Genomic DNA, 12,022 nt, shown 5'->3' with positions numbered 1-12,022 from the left:
GCTGGGCATTTAATAAAGCCGAGCTTGCTCTACAGGGCTGCAAATCCCTGTGCCCTAAAAGGCAAGAACAAATATCTCCTCCCTGTGTTCTGGCAATCAAATAAAAAGGCTCGGGTGACAGCAGCATTATTTCTGGATTGGTTCCACAAGTGTTTCATTCCGGAGGTCAAGCGGTACCTCGAAGAGAAAGGACTTGACTTTAAAGTGTTGCTGATTGTAGACAATGCTCCTGGCCACCCTGCGGCACTCCAGTTTGCACATAATGACGTTGAAGTCGTCTTTCTCCCCCCCAATACCACCTCCATCCTCCAACCTTTCAACCAAGGTGCGATTCGCTGTTTCAAGGCCACGTACCCGAGGCTTACATTCTCACGGATACATAGAACCATGGATGCTGATCCCAATCTTAATGTGATGGAGTGTTGGAAGTCCTTCAACATTGCTGATTGCATCACTTATATTAAACAGGCAATGGATGCAATCAAGCCTGAAACAGTCAATGCATATGGGCGAAACCTATGGAAAGAATGTGTGAATGATTTTAATGTGTCAATGATTCATTGACAAAGAAGTGAAACGCATTGTTCAGGTGGCCAGGCAAGTGGGTAGTGATGGCTTCGTCGACATCCTTGAGGAAGAAATTGAAGAATTAATTGAGAGCCATAGAGAAACATTGACTAACGAAGAGTTAGAGGAACTGCTAAAATCGTCTACAGAAGACAAAGATGATGATGACGAACAGGAAGAGCCAGCAAGTTGGAATCTTCATAAATTTGCTGAAGTGTTCCAAGCGGCGAAACACTTGAATGATTTAATTTCTGAATACGATCCCTCTATGGAACGAAGTCTCAAAATCACAAGTAGTATTACGGACGATTTGAGACCATATCAAGAAATGTTTGAGCAGCTCAAGAGACAACAGCGACAGTTGCCGATCACCATGTTTTTCAAGGAAAAACAGCCAGCAGCAAATGAGCCTACGCAATCAACTTCTCAAGCCGAACCAGAGCCAACCACTTGGTCTATGACTCGCTCTCCGTCACCCAAGCTCTCTGTCACCTCCGTTTCCTGGATCGACATCAAGCCCTGACGACCCCCTGTAATTACCACCTGTAATTAAAAATACAGTACTGTAAAAGTATATTTTGCATATGTACTCTTTATTATATACTGTACATTACTGTATACATTATACATTTATACATATTACTGTACAGGGTTGTATACACAAAGCCATGTACAGTATACTGTGCTTTATGAGCGATTTAAGGGATTTTCAAGGGTAATTTTGACTATATGCGATTTTCGCCTTATGCACTGACTTTAGAACTTAACCCCCGCGTAAGATGCGACTCACTGTATCTTTCTTTGAGCCCAGAGCAAAACTCTGGATCCTGTAGTACCCTAGCAGTAGAGAAGAGAGAGGAGTTGGCTTCTATTGCATACAAAGGAGGTTCTTTATTGAGGCTGTTGGACACAAACAGACTCTGTAGTTCTACCTGGTGCTCTAGCTTCCAGACTGACTAAAAACAACCTATGCTGCTTAATCTCACTACACAGGGTCTCCCTAAGCCATGGCCTGGATTAAGCATTCATGAAAGTCTCTGCTGACCACACTATGGGGCCGAACACCCAGACTGTGGGGGTATGAAATATGCAGCTGGACAGACAATTTCTAGAATAGAATCGAGTTCGGTTCTTTGCAACACCATGTGTTGTGGTCCTGTCAGACATCACAATGAAGCAGCGTCTGACTAGAGATGAGCCCACACTGGAACACTGGACTGAAAGCAGAGCTGAGCACAGGGGTAGTTCAGAGCCAAGGCCAGATATCTAAAGGCAGGTTTATACTACCCGCCTGAATCGGCGGGTAGAAATCGATCTCTCGGGGATCGAATTATCGCGTCTCGTCGGGATGCGACAATCGATCCCTGAATCGACGCTTCTACTCCACCAGTGGAGGTAGGAGTAAGCGCCATCAACGGGGGAGCCGTGGAGGTCGATTTGCCGCTGTCCTCACAGCAGGGTAAGTCGGCTCCGATACGTTGAATTCAGCTATGCTATTCGCGTAGCTGAATTTGTGTATCTTAAATCGACACCCTCCCCCCCCCATAGTGAGGACGTAGCCTTAGACTTTATAACTTGGGCTTTGCCACGGGAAATAGCATTAGTGGTGCAGCCGGTGGCGTCTTCCCACTGAGTCGGTACAGATCCACAGCCCTAACACCAGGGCAAGCAGTGCTGCCGGAGGTGCTGTCTGTCAGATGAAACAGGAATGGGGTTTGGCTGGGCACACCATCACTCCACAGTGTAGTCCTTGTTTTAGCTCATTAAATGAGAGAGAGAAGCCAAGACAGCAATCCCTTGGGCCCTAGTAGAGAAGCACCAAGGACATTCATCGTGAACTGCAGGCATTTTGACCTATTTCTTACAAGAAAATAAACCAGACACTTTTGATGATAAAAGGCCCTTTATCTTCATAGAATGAAATCACTGACATTGCTTGATCTGAGGGTTTTGTCTTTTCTTTGCGCTGCTGCGGTTTGTAAGTACCACCCCATGTGTCAGTGCTTTCATCTCCCCATGCCAGCGGCTGCTCTGCTCAGCCTCTCTAACAGCTAGTGTCGAACACAGACAGTTAAGAGATTTGCACACACAAATGAGGGAATGTGGAAAGCTTCATTGTGCCTGTGCTCTATGCAACAAGTATTCTTTCCTTCTTACTTCTCCCTTTACCCCTCTCCTTCCTTCCCAATCTCTTCCTTGACCTTCCTTCTGCCCTTCCTGGGCTCCATTAGGTGGTTCAGGAATAACAACATCAGATATTATGTAGGGGACTATTGTTTTGAGAGGGTAGCCCAGCTGGCAACTTGAGGAGCTCCCATATCCCCCATTTTTGGACTTGAACTAGAGATACTCCATCTCACCCCCCACCAAACTATGAGAAAGAGGAGGCTCAAACACTGACTTGAACTTGGTGGCTTGCGCCGAACCAGAACCCCAGTTCTGAACATCCCTAAACTTTGTGCAAGTTCAGATTTGGATCCAAATGTTCCAGCTCTACTTTGAATCCATCCTCATCCTTGGGGCCACGTATCACTGACACCATCCTGTTTGAGGACTGCCAGGCAAGAGTCCCACTGCAGCTCGTTCTTTAGCTGTCAGAGTGGCTTTTGGGTGACTGGAGGCACCTTCCAGGTCTGAGAATGCTGCCTCCTTTGTTCACCCTGCATCTGCTGGCTCGGGAAGTACAAAGCCAGGGATTGCGCTCATTGGTGAGATATCAGAGATGGGCAGTGTGCTGTGCTCAAATGGTTAACAGTTATCATGGTAAAGTTGGAAATATTGGGCTGAAATATGGATGCTCACTTATTTGGCTGGTGGGCTCCTTCCCATATGCTGGAGTGTGACCGATCCTGCGTACAACTACTCTGGCCTGCATCTATGCACTTGTATCTACTCAATCCTGCTCCCCGTGACCCCAAACTGAAGTTCAAAGTAGACAATCTGAGGCTATGTCTACACTTAAAGGCTGCAGCGGCACGGCTGCAGCACTTCAATGTAGACACTCACTACAGCGACTGCAGGGGTTCTCCCATTGCTGTAGTTAATCCACCTCCCCAAGAGGCAGGAGCTAGGTCAACGTAGGGTTACCATACGTCCTCTTTTTCCCGGACATGTCGGGCTTTTCGGCACTCAAACCCCCGTCCGGGGGGAATTGCCAAAAAGCCGAACATGTCCGGGAAAATGCCGGCCGGGCACTTCCCCTCCCGCGGCGGCTCTGCTCCTCCCCTGACTCTTCGGCTCTGTTTAAGAGCCGAGCTGCCCGAGCGCTATGGGCTTCAGGCAGCCCCCTTGCCTCCGGACCCCAGCCGCCCGCCGGGCACTTCCCCTCCCGGGCTCCGGCGGCGCAGGGTCCGGAGGCATGGGGGCTGCCAGAAGCCGGTAGCGCTGGGGCAGCTCGGCTCTTAAACAGAGCCGAAGAGTCAGGGGAGGAGCAGAGCCTCCGGCCGCGGCGGCTCTGCTCCTCCCCTGACTCTTCAGCTCTGTTTAAGAGCCGAGCGCTACCGGCTTTGGGCAGCCCCCATGCCTCCGGACCCTGCACCGCCGGAGCCCGGGAGGGGAAGTGCCCGGCTGGGGGCGCAGGGTCTGGAGGCAAGGGGGCTGCCCGAAGCCCAAGCGCTACCAGCTTCCTGGTTTGCCAGGCAGCCTCCAGACCCTGCGCCCCCGGCTGGGCGCTTCCCCTCCCGGGCTCCAGCTGCGCTGGGGAAGCGCCAGCCGGGGGCGCAGGGTCTGGGGGCTGCCCGGCAAACCGTGAAGCCGGTAGCGCTCGGGCAGCCCTTTCCGCGTGGCTGGGAGTGGGAGGGAGGAGGGGGCGGAGTTAGGGCGGGGAAGGGGCAGAGTTGGACGGGGCTGTGGGTGGGGAAATGGGTGGGGCCAAGGCCCGTGGAGGGTCCTCTTTTTTTATTTGTTAGATATGGTAACCCTAGTCAACAGAAGAATTCTTCCATAGACCTAGCACTATCTACACCAGGGCGTAGGTCGTCTGAACTATATCTCTCAGGGTGTGATTTTTCAGTGTAGTCCAGCCCTCAGAGGGCAGGCTGTAGCAAAGTGACTTTCCCTTTGATCACGCAGATTTCTAGTCTCACAGACCGTGTCATGCCCAGCCAGACAATGATGTTTTTTTCAAAACACACTGACGGACCTTTCTTGAGAAAAAGGAGTTTAGCTTCTTAGGGAAAATTAAGTACAAAGAGAAATCAGCGTTGGCAGGTACAGTGGTAATGCTTTACTGCCTACTGCATAACTACCCCTTTTGTCTCTCCCTTCTTGCCTTTCCTCCTCACTCTTTCTCTCCATTCTTCACCTCTTTTTCCTACCTTCCCTGTCCTTCCCTTATTGTTATCATTTACAATTTGCCTGTCACCATCGCATCAAGGTACCACATACAATAAAAGAAACATTCAACTGGGCTGAACAAAAGAAACATTCCATTGGACTCTAAACAAGAAATGTAACATTTATACCCATAGGCCAAATCCTCAGCTGGTGACAAGTAGCCGATAATAAATAAGAATAAATCCAGTGACTTCTGTGGCGCTTTACCAATTTATCCTAGCTGCGGGTTATCAAGATCAGAGGTGAGCCCAAGCCAGAAAGTTCAGATCCAAACTCTCCCAAATTTCAGGGATTTATGGACTCAGGGCTTTTGTTCTGTCCCACCTCTAACGAAGATCAGTGTCTGTTTAGGGGCTGTACTTCCCTCCTTCTCAGCAGTGAGATAAACTCAATAGATCTGGGCGGTACTTAGCTGCTCAAATGCCAGGAACATACTGAGAACATTGCAAAATTCTCCTTTCTGTGGAGTTCAAAACCCTATCTGTTTGATCCTTTTCTCACCTGGCAAAGCAATCAGAGGATGGCTTTGGAAGATAAGCAGTAATTTCCCCTCCTTTGTATCCTGCAGCTTGTTGTGCAGAGTAGTGATTATACTGAACAATAGACAGAGTTTGTTTTGCGGTCACCTTCACCTTTCCAGAGGTTGGACCTAAAGGGGAGGGGTGGGACGGAAGATGTCGCTTTAGCACTTCCAATGCACCTCTCGCTCGAAAGGCTGATCGTGAGCTAGTTTCCAGCTGGTTTCTTCCTCTCCTTTGGGCTACAAAGCTACAAACAGCTGTAAACCCTGCTCAGACCCCTAAGAAAAGACACCATCACCCTTTTGTTGATCGTTTTAGCCATATGTTCAATGCTGGTGAATCACTCAGTAGTCAGCAGAGTGAGACTAAAAGAGAGTCTCCATCAAAAAGTAAGGCTTCAGGGAACAACACTATGCACAAATAAATAAATGAAAGCCCAGCCCTCTTCTCCTATGTATTAGGGCACTTCAGTAATCCCTGTGCATGTTAAACAAACCGTGTGTATAGTAAAACACAGGCAGGATAGATGTGTCTACACCAGGGCCGGCTCCAGCATTTCTGCCGCCCCAAGCAAAAAAAAAAAAAGCCGTGATCGCGATTGGCGGCGGCAATTGGAAAAGGACAAGGAAAAAAAAAGCCGCGGGCGGCGGCGGCGGCAGTTCAGCCGCAGGTCCTTCGCTCCTAGAGGGAGTGAGGGACCTGCCGCCCACGAATTGCCGCCGGTGCCGTCCCTCTCCCTTGGCCGTCCCAAGCACCTGCTTGTTAAGCTGGTGCCTGGAGCCGGCCCTGGTCTACACTGTCCTTTTTGCTTAGCTGTGTGTGTGTGTGATGCTGTGCAGGTAAGCCTCTGCTCAGACAACATATAACGCAGGGTGCTTTGCAGTTCTTTGGTGCTCTCTTCATTAGACTAGGGTACCTTAGGGCTTAGAGTATCCAACCCTTTCAGCCAGACTAAGACCTCGCTTGTAGCAGCCAGTGCTCACTGTTTCCTGTTCAGTTGTGCATGCTGCAAACTGCAGGGAAGCTAGGAGCTCGTTCTAATCCTAGTCAGCTGGTTGAAGTCTAAAGTCCATTATGACTCAGGCTGGAAGATGGCAGGGAGCAGCATACCAGGACCTAGTACCTTTCATCATGAAGGGAGGGGGGCGTTTAGAGTCCTAGGCACTGATGAACCAGTACCGGTGTGTGTATCAGTGGGTGGGGTATACAGCGTTAAAAGATGCTGCTTTTTAATAGGTGTGATGAAGATGAGCTGCTTGATTCGTGTGCAGAGTCCTGGCATGCCCACCTATCAGTCATGTCCCTTAAAGGCAATTCTTCCTCTCCAAAGTACATCATGTAGTTCTGTATGAATGCACCCTCCCCTTCCTGTCACAAGACATCAGCTCCCTGCACTGATGCACTCCTGGAGATTAAGCTAAATAACTAAACGGGCAATTGATAAAAATCTACACATACGTGAAGGATGCAAATACAAAGATGGCACTCAGGAACTCAGATAATATGTGCGGGCTGTAGAAGAGGAGGGGTTGATTGTTTAGGGTGACTTATGGAAGTATGAATAATGGGATGAAACTGAGCAAAGATAAATTCAGGTTAAATATCACCAAAATACTTATAATACTGAGACTATGGAATAGTCTCCCATGAGAGGTGGTGTAAGCACATTTAAAGCTAGACTGCATAAAGCAGTGGAGAATACACTGTAAGGAATAATCCTGCTGCAGCTCTGAGGGGAATTAGATGACCTACTACAATAAGATATCAGATCTAGTGATTCTGCTTCTATTAGTGCGATTTGTGTGTATGATTAGGTGCCAGCACCTTTTCATAACCTCCCCAGACAGGGCTGGCTCCGCGATCGGCGGCGGCAATTGGGGGGAAAAAAAAAAAAAAAAGCCGCGATCGGCGGCGGCAGTTCAGCGGCAGGTCCTTCGCTCCTAGAGGGAGTGAGGGACCTGCCGCCCCCGAATTGCCACAGGTGCCGCCCCTCTCCCTTGGCCGCTCCAAGCACCTGCTTGTTAAGCTGGTGCCTGGAGCTGGCCCTGTCCCCAGATATGAAACATTTATGCTAGTTGGAAAGCTGTGTATGAGGTAGTTTACATCCGTTGTATTTGTGTTAGCATTTGCTCCACTTCCCTCATTTGAGATCTCAGTGGTGGCTCATAGTTCTGAAGATGAACCATGCATCATTTCTGCTTTAACCTCACTTTGTACCTTGTCTTTTGGTAGAGCCAGCCCTCTTCCCTTTGCATGCTGGACTTGCTACATGTGGCTCGCGACATTGCATGTGGCTGTCAGTATTTGGAAGAAAACCACTTCATTCACAGGTGAGTAAGACCATTTGCTATTAAGGACTATTTACTGTTGCCCTTTGTATGTGTGGGTGTATATTGTATTGTAATATATTGGCCAGCATGTACGAGTAATACTGTGGTGAATATGTTTGTGTACCACTGCCCTCTAGAGGTTGGATGTTTTTAGAAGATAAGAGCCAAAAGCCTGACTTAGGGCTGGTCCACACTGGGGCGGGGGATCGATCTAGGAAACGCAACTTCAGCTACAAGAATAGCGTAGCTGAAGTCGACGTTTCCTAGATCGAACTAAGTTTACTTACTGCGGGTCCACACGGCACAGGCAAACTCCCCCGTCGACCGTGCTTCCTCCTCTCGGCGAGCAGGAGTTCCGCAGTCGACAGGGGAGCGCTTCTGGGATCGATTTATCGCGTCCAGATGAGACGCGATAAATCGATCCCAGAAGATCGATCTCTACCTGCCGAATCGGGCGGGTAGTGTGGACCTACCCTAATAGTAATTATACACAGGGACTCTACTTTATCTCAAGTGAGGAAGGCTTGTATTCATGGTGCCAAGGAACCTGAGCTCTATCCCCAGGGTCACAACAGGCATTCAGTTTATTTGTCATCAAAAGCAACCAGGAATTTGTTACAGTAAGTTGTAGGCCTTCCCTCCAGCAAGCTTTGATTATTGCCCTTCTGTGGTACTGTTCAGACCTGGAATGAAAAATGGCACCATATGCCTGACTGCCCCCAGTGTGTAAGATTTTTGAGATGGGCCTGATTCTATCCACAAAGTCAAGCAAGGCTAGAGAGCCACTCACCTGTCCCCTTTTCAGTTGGGGTTGTTCCTATCCATGCCTCAGACATGTGGTTTGTCAGCAATACTCTCTCCACTCCCAGAGTTGGGGCGGCAGAGGGTGTGGGTGTGGATGAGGGGGGGGGGAGGGAGAGCCCAGTGCTGCGGCAGCAGGGGGTGCGGGTGGGGGGAGAGCCCAGGGCTGGGGCGGGAGGCGGCAAAAAACCTAGAGCTGGCCCTGGCCCCACCACAATACTCAAACATATAGAGGTACACAAAATATTCATAAAAATAATGCAGATCTAGTCACCATTCTTCAGACCTTTTCAATATCCTCAATAGTTCTAGTTTTAAGGAAATAATTTGAGAGTTTTGTAGCATCCAGCATTCTTAAGAGTAGCCACATTTGTGGTCCTTCTGGCTGCGAAGTCTGAGGTGCTAACCATCAGTGCTTTCCCATTATCTGTCCCTCATCTCTCCCCACTGTCCTGAACAGGCCCTGGAAAAGCTCAGCAGCCACATGGAGCAGAGTTGCATGGCTTTGCAGGGGAGCCACAAACTTATAGCTGCCATTTTTTAGTTCACTTCTCTGAGGTGATTTTGCCAGGGTTGTGCTCCTGGTTTTCATTCTAGTAGAGATGGGACCAAGCCACAAGGGATCTATGCCCAGACCCAGGGTTTTAGTGCAGCCCATTAGAGATGGGTGAGAGAGTTCAAGGCAAGGGTATGGATTTAGGGTTTGGTTCAGGTGTCTGTCTAGTTTCTGAAATCCAGGTTTGAGCATTTTCCTTGTAGCACTGACTATTCTGCCTGCCTCTGGCATAGATGTGACTACATGTGACAAAGATGTACTAGGTATAGGGCCAGTAGTCATGATGGGACAGTGTGTTGTTGGAAGAGGTGGGTTGTCCAACTCAGATCTTTTACTGCCAACTTTCTAGAGTCTCAACAACACTTGCAAGGAGGGGTGTTGGCAGGAGGCCCTTGCCATACTGAGTAATCCATGTGTGATGATAAAAGGCATTAAGGAATTATTACAAATAGCAAATGGAATGTTTAAATTCAAAAGAGTTCTACTAAAACAATGGGACATAGCTTTAAAACAATGGGACATAGCTTGTTATCTGCAGATATTGACTTCACTGGGATTTGAGGGGTCTCAACCCCTCAGGAAAGCAGGACATGTTTTCTTGTCATTTCCTTTGGCTTTTGCAAAACTGTTGAAAGGTTAAATGATTTTTTCTTTTCTCTCTCCCGTTCTTTCTGCTGCTTTCCTTCTTTCTTTCTCAGGGACATTGCTGCCAGGAACTGTCTCCTTACTTGTCAAGGGCCTGGAAGAGTAGCTAAAATTGGAGATTTTGGAATGGCCCGGGACATATACAGGTAATAGAACTCAGTTTATGGCATCACTAGGCAGAAATTTACCAGAACGGGGGATTATGTGCCTGGTTAAGTGTTGTCATGTGCTGGTCTGTTTAACCCCAGAAAAGGGATATTTCTGAAATCCTTCCCATATGACTCCCTGTCTGATGCTATTGTTTGCTTTCAAGCTGTGGATTGACAGGCTGCTCACTGCTTCCTCAGAGCCTTCTCCTGGGAAGAGTTTTCCATATGGTTAGAGAACATTTTCCCCTTCTCTTGGATTCCATCCCTAATTGTTTTCCTTTCATTTTCTCAGCACTAAGTGGCATAAGTCATTGATGTGCCCTTTTGTTCTGTGGCTCCAAATCACTTTGAGTTTAATCTCCCTCCTCCTTGCTGTTGACCCTGTTCCCTTCCATTTTTGTCATAAGTAAATCTCCTCAATTGACTGCATGTAAAGGAGGAAAGATCAGGAGACTGTAATTACCCAAACTGGAATTTAGCCAGGCCACTAGGGTTAATGACACTGTACTTCCAAGAAGTGCCAGGAAATCTTTAATGATCACAAGTGGTCAGGACCTCAGTTTACAGCTCATCTGCAACCCAGCACCACAGCACCCCCTAACACTGTGCTGGAGAACTGGTTCACTCTTGGCTCAGTGGAAAGAAAGCCACTTACTGAATCACTAAGAAATTGTGTTGGTACCTTGGGTTTTTTTCTGTTGAGGTCACCCATGCAAGTACAGAGCAGGCCTGACCCTACTTAGCTTGAGTTCTGGGAAGATCACAGCCTGTGGTGATGTGACTGTAGCTCTCCCTTAAAGATGTGAGTGCAGCTGAGCTGTTTGGTTTCTATTACCAAACAAGGCAAGACCCTAATACCATGAAGCCCTGCAATACAAGAGGACTCTGATATGGCAAAACAGCACACTTGGCACAACTAATTGCTAGTACCCTTTACTCCTTTTCAAAGGAGCCTATGAAATTTACACACTTTTCCATACACATTCACTTTGTGTGCACACAAGCACAAGCTCCCATCTGTGCCTGCCAGTACAAGGGTTTGAGCTTGATGGATTTCATTTTAAATGATATTGACACAAAGAGCCTGATATCTAGCTAAGATTGTTAGGGTTTTATGCTAGCAGCCATCACCCCAGTGTCTGGGTACCATCTACATAAAATTCAAAATCCCTAGTGGACTTCATGTGCACTCTGGCTTTTCTCACTTACCATGCTAAGAATGCTGCTGTCTGGGGTATTCTCATAGACTCATAAACTTTAAGGCCAGAAAGGACCATCATGGTCTGACCTCCTGCACATCGCAGGCCACAGAACCTCGCCCACCCACTCCTGTAATAGACCCTAACCACTGCCTGAGTTACTGATGTCCTCAAATCATGGTTTAAAGACTTCAAGTTACAGAGAATCCACCATTTAGGCTAGTTTAAACCTGCAAGTGACCCAGGCCCCATGCTGCGGAGGAAGGTGAAAAACCCCAAGGTCTCTGCCAACCTGACCTAGCAGAGTTGTTTTCTGGTGGTTGGGTTGATTTATTTGTTGTTTTTGAGGGGGGTGCTTACCTGCATGTGGGTATCAATGCGGTGAAATGTCTTTCCTGCTACAGTGAAAAAGCTTTTCCAAGGAGGAAGGTTTTGCTCTGGGACTCTTACTCATGTGAGTAATTCCAGTGATTTCAGTGGGACTATCCACAGGATTACTCACAGGTTGTGGGATCAGGCACAAAGCGAGGGAAAGTACAGAACTGTCCCTACATTAAATGCCTGTTCCCACTGTTTCTATGAATAGAAAAAGATCTTGTCAGTATAATCTCTGCCATGTTGCTTTGTCTATAAGAAAAGCCCCGATTTAAGCTCTTTACTAAATGAGCCAGCCCCCAGGCTGGTCACTGTAATCCTTTAATTAGAAAAGTACTATATTAATGCCACTTTCTTTCTGAATCCTGGGCCGACTGCTCACTTTGTTTTTCCTCTGCAGGGCCAGCTATTATCGAAAGGGCGGGTGTGCCATGCTGCCAGTCAAATGGATGCCACCTGAGGCCTTTATGGAAGGAATATTTACATCAAAAACTGATACATGGTGGGCTTCTTTTTTCTTGATCTGTTTTTACAAATGACTCAC

At 47.9% G+C, this 12,022-nt stretch overlaps 1 protein-coding gene across 4 annotated transcripts in view; it reads left to right on the top strand.

Annotated features, from left to right (window-relative positions):
• The window catches only part of ALK (ALK receptor tyrosine kinase), a 587,230-nt gene that overhangs the window by 566,821 nt on the left and 8,387 nt on the right, over positions 1 to 12,022 (top strand). For all 4 annotated transcript variants that reach the window (XM_024114624.3, XM_065589314.1, XM_065589315.1 and 1 more), the window contains 3 exons: positions 7,656 to 7,753; positions 9,809 to 9,901; positions 11,879 to 11,980. In XM_024114624.3, coding sequence (XP_023970392.3) covers positions 7,656 to 7,753; positions 9,809 to 9,901; positions 11,879 to 11,980 — 293 coding nt within the window. The remainder of the gene's footprint in view (positions 1 to 7,655; positions 7,754 to 9,808; positions 9,902 to 11,878; positions 11,981 to 12,022) is intronic.

The sequence above is a fragment of the Chrysemys picta genome, chromosome 3 (genome assembly GCF_011386835.1).
Source record: "Chrysemys picta bellii isolate R12L10 chromosome 3, ASM1138683v2, whole genome shotgun sequence".
Taxonomy (NCBI): Eukaryota; Metazoa; Chordata; order Testudines; family Emydidae; genus Chrysemys; species Chrysemys picta.
Note: the sequence above shows the minus strand (reverse complement) of the source record. Positions and strands in the feature narration are given on the sequence as shown.